The sequence below is a fragment of the Ascaphus truei genome, chromosome 18, assembly GCF_040206685.1.
Source record: "Ascaphus truei isolate aAscTru1 chromosome 18, aAscTru1.hap1, whole genome shotgun sequence".
Taxonomy (NCBI): domain Eukaryota; kingdom Metazoa; phylum Chordata; class Amphibia; order Anura; family Ascaphidae; genus Ascaphus; species Ascaphus truei.
The window spans coordinates 15,650,630-15,659,853 of NC_134500.1; the positions used below are offsets into that span (position 1 = coordinate 15,650,630).

General features: G+C 45.0%; 1 protein-coding gene across 1 annotated transcript in view; it reads right to left on the reverse strand.

Moving 5' to 3' along the window:
* GLDN (gliomedin) overlaps positions 1 to 7,551 on the reverse strand; it is a 12,798-nt gene extending 5,247 nt beyond the window's left edge. The window contains 4 exon segments of the mRNA XM_075575674.1: positions 1,717 to 1,833; positions 3,064 to 3,081; positions 5,560 to 5,611; positions 6,940 to 7,551. Coding sequence (XP_075431789.1) covers positions 1,717 to 1,833; positions 3,064 to 3,081; positions 5,560 to 5,611; positions 6,940 to 7,317 — 565 coding nt within the window. The 5' untranslated portion in view covers positions 7,318 to 7,551.
* Positions 7,552 to 9,224: the final 1,673 nt, after the last annotated feature.

The following is a 9,224-nucleotide window of genomic DNA, read 5'->3' on the forward strand; positions in this document are numbered from 1 at the left end:
CCCTCCTCCATCTCCCCCTTCCCCTCCTCCATCTCCCCCCTTCCCCTCCTCCATCTCCCCCCTTCCCCTCCTCCACCTCTCCCCCCTTCCCCTCCTCACCTCCCCCCTTACCCTCCTCACCTCCCCCTTACCCTCCTCCCTCTCCCCTCTTTCCCCCCCTCCACCCCCTTCCCCCCCTCCACCCCTCTTTCCCCCCTTTCCCTCCTCCCCCACCTTTCCCCCCTTTCCCTCCTCCCCCACCTTTCCCCCCTTTTCCCCTCCCCCACCTTTACCCCCTTTCCCCCTCCCCCCCTTCACCCTTACCTCCCCCCCTTCACCCTTTCCCCCACCTCCCCCCTTCTCCTCCCTCCTCCCCCACCTCCCTCTTCCCCCTTCCTCTCCTCCACCTCCCCCTTCCCTTCCTCCCTTCACCTCCTGTCACCCCCCCCTTCGCCTCCTGTCACCCCCCCCCCTCCCTTCACCTCCTGTCACCCCCCCCTCCCTTCACCTCCCGGCAACCCCCTCCACCTCCCGTCACCCCCCCTTCACCTCCCCTCCGCCCCCCCTTCACCTCCCCTCACCACCCATCCTCACCTCCCCTCCGACCTCCCCTCCGCCCCCCTTCACCACCCCCCACCACCCCTCCGACCTCACCTCCCCTCCTTCAACGCCTTTCGTCCGCCCTCCCGCCTCTGCCTTTCGCCCACCCGCACTTCTGCCTTTCACCCGCCCACCGCTCACATCCCTGCGCCACACAGCCGCCGCACGCACTAAACAGACCTGCCACACTCGACACACACCCGCCGCCTCTCACCCACCCCACACACTCGACACACACCCGCCGCCTCTCACCCACCCCACACACTCGACACACACCTGGCGCATCCTGCCCCTACGCAACAATATCACTGACCAGCTGTCACCCGCACTCGCCACACACCCGCCGCCTCACACCCTAGCAGGACCCCGACCCACAGCCAGCACTCACTACCCATGCGCCACCCGTACTGAACACCCACCTGCCGCCTCACACACGCTCACACCCGCCGCCTCACACCCTAGCAGGATACACGCCTCACATTTTCACATCACTTATGTCACCAAAATATACATTGTACTGTGGTGTGTTTACAATAAACCATTTTTATACAACATCGTATTACATTTTCTTCCATCTTTCTTTTCAACATTATTATCCAACCTTTCCAACAAATAGTCACCTATTGTTCCACCATTTATAAATAATACTACCTATTACGCATTTACATCCCGGGCAACGCCGGGTCTCTCAGCTAGTATAGTATAAGATATACATATATATATATATATGAGCATACAGTTGTATTTACATATATATATATATGACAGCACCTGAATTGCTCATTCAAATAACATCCGAGATGAAAATGTAGCACACATGATATGGAAATGTAGAGCAAAGAGCTCCAATATGCTTCATATTTTTAACCCTATTACTTTTGTGAACCCTTGCACCAGTCTCACTGCTTTTTTCTTTGTTATTCGTTAACCATAATCGGTTGATAGTTGTGTGTTTAAAACACAGAAGTGTAACCATAAAATAGAAGCATATATTGTATTCTTGAGTAGCTCGGTGCAAGTCAATGAGACTTAAATCCTCATTATGTCTTGTGCATTGTTACAAAGACCAATCTGTCTCTGTTATTTAGAATTGACTGGATTTCTTAACATAAGAAATACAGCAGGCATGGTACTCACCAATTTTCCCTCTTCTTCCAGCCACTCCAGGTTCACCTTTTTTCCCTGGCAGACCAGTAAAACCATCTGAGCCATTGTACCCTGGTAACCCATCAAGTCCAACAAGCCCAGGAGAACCTGTATAAGAACACACATTTAATGCCAATCACATGCACATGTAAAGTCTTCAGCATTGTCACAATTCATGCAGTGCCAGATAAGACAATGAATCAAAGACAGAACTGATTACAATTCATGAGGTCGGCACTGCCCAAGCACTGCATTGCCCTCTAGGGTTAAACCACAAATCATGTTCATTGTATTTGTATGGTTTTGTGTTATTGATATAACTCACAACATTGACCATCATTGTTTCGGTGATCTTTTCCAGGGGTGGCCAACACCAGTCCTCAACGGCCACCAACATGTCAGGTTTTAAGGCTACCACTGCTTCAGCAGAGGTGGCTCAACCAGCCACCTGTGCTGAAGCAGGGATATCCTTAAAACTTGAAATGTTGATGGCCCTTGAGGACTGCAGTGGGCCACCCCTGATCTATACTGTCTGATGTCTCTGAAATCTATATAATGTATACATGTAGAAGTACAGTCACAACAGCACGTCATTAAGAAGTCAATTACACTCTTCGGGCGCCCATGATGGTTCTTTGATACTTATGGGGCACTTAGGTTGCAAACTGGCATTGCAATGTCAAATTGTTGCTACATGTTGCATCCCCTTGTGTAAATGTATCAGAGAGATGTGTGTCAAGCTTGGTCCATTTGTTTCAGTGAGAGGTTTGTAAGGTTGTTATCGGATCTGCTAGAGAAGGAGCTGTCTGGTGCAATATTGAAATGGCAGGTTTCAGTTTCCCGTTTTAATTTCTCTTTGCATCAATTTAATCCAGCAGGTCTGAGATGACTAACATCTGTGCCTAAAAGATCAGAATGAAATGTAAGAAACTCAATGATGTTTCACACATAATGACACCAGTGCCCGCTGGCACCAGAGAACATTATTTTGACATATTGTTGCGGCCTCTTTTAACCTCCTACATCCCCGAAAAAATCCGGTGGATGTTTTCCGTTTGTCACGGACTTTGCCGCGCGTCAGCCGCATTCTCCAGACAGCGCTAATGGCGCTTAACATTGAAAGCGCCCGCGGCGCCCAAAACGGCCGAAAACATGCCGCATCTGCCCGCGATTTTGAAAATCGCGGGGAAACGGCCGCAGGAGGCTAAAGGCGGCCGCCACTGTATATCTCTCATCTGCTAAGAAAGGGCGGTCCTAGCATAATCCAAACACACATTGAATATAATGTAGAAAACCACATTATATATTTTTGATTGCAAAATAATGAAGGTTTCTTACCTGGAGGCCCAGGGGGTCCTAAAAAAAAATAAGAAATTAGTCAATTAAGTCATTTTTAAGAATTGTGGGTTTTTTTAAGACTCATTATTACAATGAAATGAAGGCACAGACATTGCTACTGTCCCAATATTATTTACAGTCTCCATAACTAATGTGTCAATTACAGTAGAAAGACGATAAGTCAGGCCGGTTTACCAAAGTTATGCGTCAGTCACTCTCATGGATTTCCTGTTTGCACACATACTTTAAATACGGAATAATCGGATATTGAGCATGATAAATCACATGATCTTCATTACGGGTAAATACTGTGGCTATTATTTTCATTGATTCCTTTCATATAGATAAACGAGGGCCAACGCCAGTCCTCAAGAGCCACCAAAGGGCAGGTTTTCAGGCTATCCCTGCTTCAGCACAGGTGGCTCAATCAGTGGCACAGTAAGAATGACTGTGCTGAAGCAAGGATATCCTTAATACCTGGCCTGTTGGTGCCCCTTGAGGACTGGAGTTGGCCACCCCTGAACTAGGACATACAAAAGGGTCATTTACTTTGCACCAACCGCAATTTTGCATCAGATTTAAGGAAGGGGCTTGTGCTAATAAAACACAATTACAGCAAATATGTAACACAAGTGCCACAAAACTGATATAAATGTGCTTTATTAATTAGACGCGGCACAGAATGGAGACGCATAACATTCACTACATTTAACTCGATAAATAATCCCATGATTTGCCCCAAATCATGCCCACGTGTAAGGTCTTTTTCACCAAGATATTTTGGGACCCCGTTACAAATATAAATCCAGCACTACATCTCCTTTAACTCTTCCAGCGCTGAGGGGATTAAGTGGGATATAATGAATTGGAATGGAAGGGTGGCTCTAATCCTCTACGTTCAAACATGCACCTAGTCCATTCATATCCCCTAATGCAGGAGTGGGGAAACTCCAGTCCTCAAGGGGCACCAACAGGTCGGGGTTTCAAGATATCCCTGCTTCAGCACGGGTGGCTCAATTCATGGCTCAGTCGGAGCCTGCACAACCTGTGCTGAAGCAGGGATATCCTGAAAACCTGAAGTGTTGGTAGTTCTTGAGGGCTGTGCAGGCTATAACTTGGTATCAAGTAGCACATTATTTTCCAGCGGGTATAGAATATTTGCCTTTTAACTACATTATTGCTGTTGCAGCCATAAGCATTATGATCTGTGCGGCGTTGAAATCTTTTCAGCTACGACATTGCTTTGTTGTATAGGCCTGAAGAAGTATCTCAGTGGTAGGATCTTTATGGAGAACCCAGTTTGAATCCTAGTAGCTTTCCTTGTGACTGAATAAATCACTTTATTCTCCTGTGCCTCTGACACTTTATTATCACAATGTGACAAGTTCTCTCTCTCCTCTCCCCCCTCTGCCCCTCTCTCCCCCCACCTGCATCTCTCTCTCTCTTCCCACACCTGCGTCTCTCTCCCCCGTCCCGCACCTGCGTCTCTCTCCCCCGTCCCGCACCTGCGTCTCTCTCCCCCGTCCCCCACTCATATCTTTCTCCACAACCCACGTCTCTCTCCCCCGCCCCCACCCGTGTCTCTCCCAACCCCACCCGCGTGTCTCTCCTGCCCCCCCCCACCCACGTCTCTCCCCCCCCCCCCCCACCTGTGTCTCCCTCCCAACCATTTAGGTCGAAACGGCTGTCTGTGGGTGGGTTTACTGGCTATGCATCTTAACCCTGGCAGTGCTCAAAGCTGTGAAATACAACAAGCAAAAGCTTACAGGGGACCATCTCATATGGTTTTGAAGCAAAAGGTGTCACTGTGTGCTCATTTGCATGTCATTTCCCAGAATCCCTTGCTGCAGTGGAAGCACTGTATGCTAAGAGATAATGGCGAAAAGCAGGGTTGCAGACCTGTCTAAGACATGCAAATGAGCATACAGGAATATTTCCATTTGCTATATAATATATATACTGTGTATGTGTATATATATATATATATATATATATATATATATACAAACATACACACACACACACCTATGTTGCCACACATCAAGTATGGCTCCAAATGTGTCAAAGAGCAGACAATAAAAAGTCAATAATAGGCGCTCCAGAGGACTTGATTCAAGTGATTTATTAAACAGACAACTGTTGACTCTTTGATAAATCACTTGAAACAAGTTCACTTGAGCACGTTATTCAATTTTTAAAAGTCTCTTCTCTACTGCATTGCGGTTTGCACTACATAGCCCCTCTCCACACAACTTTACCAAATATGTTATTACATCATCGGTGCTCCTCCTAGGGAATTTACAGACAACTGAACATAATATGCACACATAGTAAAACGTAACGCTAACTGCGCCAGGGTGAAGCCAGTTCCAGTCCGAGTCAGTTCTTTGTGACATTGGAAGTTTTTATCCTAATGCTCCTCACGCACCAAACATTTGTGACTCCAGCTCTCGGTATGTTCATTGCCAGGGGTACATGAGAAAAATATTTACATACCTGTTAAACATATTCCTTTCGTGCTGTTACATAAATCTAACATGACCCGAACCTATACAATAAAAAAAAAATGTTTATTTATTCATAAATATGACACATATGCTTGTTAATATTTGAAAACTTTGTCAAAATAAAAGCTTTCAACACAAGGCAATTTTATATATTCGTATTATATTCTCTCCATGCTTTCTGCTTTTAACATTAGGTTCTTAGATATACATTTTAAAATGTATTGGGCAGGCGCTGAAATTATTAAATAAATGGTGAAAAAGGGGTTACAGGACTGAGTGCTTTCACTTTACAGCAACTTCAAAATTTGTTCATAAAGCTGGACTCCACCTTGGTCCAATGTGAACGTTTCTTGATAGGTTCATTTTTCCGGTGTACAGTACTAGGTACGCAAAACCACCGAAGAAACCTATGAGGTTCCGAAAACTCGATACACTAAGAAAATCTATTAAGAACTCGAATGTTAATTCACTAAAAGGTATCCGAAGTGACAACGAATCTACATTTCTAAAGGACCAAAAGAGAAAAATTGTACCAAAACATGTCCTGATTCTTGAACAAATATACCTATACAGCATCAAGGTCACACAGAGAGCAGCATGTGAATGTCAAGGTCAGAACTAGAAATCTCTGTCAAATCATGGAACAACTCGTAACATTTTCCAATACACTTAATACATAGATAATTATAGGGAAACTGACACTAGCATTACACTGAATATTTTCAAATATTCTTGACACAAATTGGATCGGCATTAAAATGTGTCACTATCTTTTTCCCGTTGTCCCAATACACACACACACACACACACACACACACACACACACACACACACACACACACACACACTAAACAATAAATGTATATTTTTTGTACAGCCAGTCCTCGCTATCCAACGTTTCACTTTACAACGAATAGCATATCCAACGCTTTACAATACAACCCTAAGGGCCATTTTTCGACGCCGGAATGCGTTATCTGACGCTCACCGCCACTGATTAACATGGGACTCACTTTACTACGGTTTCACTATCCAATGCAACTTCCAGAACGTATTCTGTTGGATAACCGAGGACTGCCTGTACTTCCTTCCTGAAAAACATTCTCTCAATTTCAACCTGTAGCAACTAAATGGAAAATAATTTGTTCTCCAAATTGTCCCCGATGAGAACTTCCTTTCTGTGCGTGTGTTTTTCACCCCCCTCAGCGTCTTATTTATATAATAACCTCCATGTTTCTTTCCAGTAAAATGATATATTTTCAATAATGCCTATTCATAAACTCTCTCCCCCCCCAGTTGTTCACTAGCGAGTTAAATCGTAAACAGTTAATAGCCAGAGGTAGTCTTAAAGGTGGTTGGAGGAACCTACCGGAATCATGGAGTAGGTCATCATCATGAGCATGTCTTCATTTTCAGCTCTGATGTAGTTCTCAAGTGGCCTGTGACGATGACTCCTCTTGTTTCTGGAGGAGACCTGTGCCCCAGGGTCTTCTGAGTCCTGCTCTTTTAACTCTGAGATCAGCTGGACCAGGTGAGAGGTCATCGTGTCCTGTTTGGATAATATTTGATATCCTTCCAGTTCCTTGATCCTAGACGTAAGATCCCCCCACTGCAGTAGAATAAATATAGTGCCACCTGCATTGAGGACAGTGAATAGTGCCAGTGCACCTATCACACATTTGAGGGCCACACTAACCCTCACACCTTCAGGACAAGCCACCAAACTCACAACTCTCTGTGTCCCCATCCCACACCACAGAGAGGAGGTAAAAGTTGGCTTCTTCACACTCTCCACAAGTGTCCTCTTCTTGATACAAAGCAGTTTTCACATGCTGGAGCTGGAGCCTGCTTTAAATGCCTTGGGATATTGTGGGCTGTTTGACCAGGATTTTACTTTCAGATCTGAGTTAATGATGTGGAAGTGATGGCAGAGGCGTGTGACTGGGAGAGGCAAGGAGGGGCCCTGCAAGGGAATGGGGACATTTCCTGGAAGCAGCAGCAAAGTCACAGCTGTAGTCCCGTAGAGCCAATGCAACATAAATACTTGCCATCCCATAAAACCCTGGGAGGGTTAACCCTCGAGATCTGAAAGCCATGCCCGGGGTGGAACCTGGAAGTATGTTTGCAAGATTAAAAGTGCATTGGTCTGGTTTACAAATGATCCTTTGGAACTACAAATCTTCCTTGTTCAGATGCCACCCTGTGTCGTCAAAGGTGTTCGAGGATGAATTTGTACCAAAAACACAATATATATGGACATCTTTTTAGAAAGGAAAGGTATACACGGATATACCAAATAAGTAAACACGGGTAGGATGGTGATCCAGGGAGTAATCCGATTATTTGGAGTCAGGAAGAAATGTATTTGTCCCCTTCTGAGACATCACTTGATAAAGTTTCACTGTTTTTTTTAGTTTGCCTTCCTCTGGATCAAAATACTGTAAATAGAAATATAGGATAAAGTATCTGTCGTCTAAACTTAGCATAGGTTGAACTTGATGGACGTATGTATTTTTTCAACCTCATCTACTATGTACCTATGTACCTATGTAACTATGTAACTATATAATAGAACGGGTAGAGAAGCTGCCCTCTGTGTGCTCAAATAACAATGACAGCGGATGTGGTATAAAGGATCTTGGGGTAAAGGGCCTTGAGAAAGCGCCCTGAGAGGTGGGAAACGCGTCAGGGGATACTCTGTGCTTTTTATATTGGCTTATATGCCTTAATAAAGATCTTTTTATCAGCATAAACCAGCCTCCATTTCCAGTTTGCTGCGCCCGAATTTTTCTTCATTCTACTATGTAACTATATAACTATGTAGATAAATGAACCACAACCTGCAACAAAAAAAAACCCCGGATATTAAAATTAGAATTCTGGCAATCTTATTAAAATAGCCTTCAATGTTTTTTAAACCATAAAAAACTAAAATTCCTCTTACACCGCATCGCATGATTTTGATGTGATAAGAAGAGTTCAAAATCTTTATGATTTGTTTATTAACGACCAGGGAGATCCACAGACACAGCTATGTAAAGTGATGCAAATTGTCCCATGTTTTGGAACAGGTTAAAAACAAACTGTAATCATCAATAAAGAGGCTGCGTTTTTGCAACACAGTGTCTGATATTCTTCCAATCTAATGCACCGCTGGGCCGACCTTGGCTTTGCAAGGCCCAAGGCGGCAGGCTGGCAGCAGGGCCCCCCACCTTGTGAAAAAAGGCATTGCGGCGTCATGACAGCATGTGACATCACGTCACCATGGCAACGCGACACCTTAATAAAGAACTTTTTATCAGCATAAACCAGCCTCCATTTCCAGTTTGCTGTGCCCGAATTTCTCTTCATTCTACTATGTAACTATGTAGATAAACAGGAGGCGGCCTGGACCGATCCACACCCCCTCCTCCCCCCTCCCCCTCTCTCTCTCTGTGAGAAGCGGACCTGCTAATCCGGGGGGTCCTGCTCTCCATCCTCCAGCTCCCCCCTCCGGTCGGGCGGAAGTTTGATCCTCACGCCGACAGGTATTAAATTTATTGCGCCATACGCAACGACCGTTTCGACCTTAGTACTGTAGGTCTTTTTCAAGTGAAAAGGCATTTTGTATGGCGCAATACATTTAATACTTTTTGCAAATCCGTGTAAATGAAA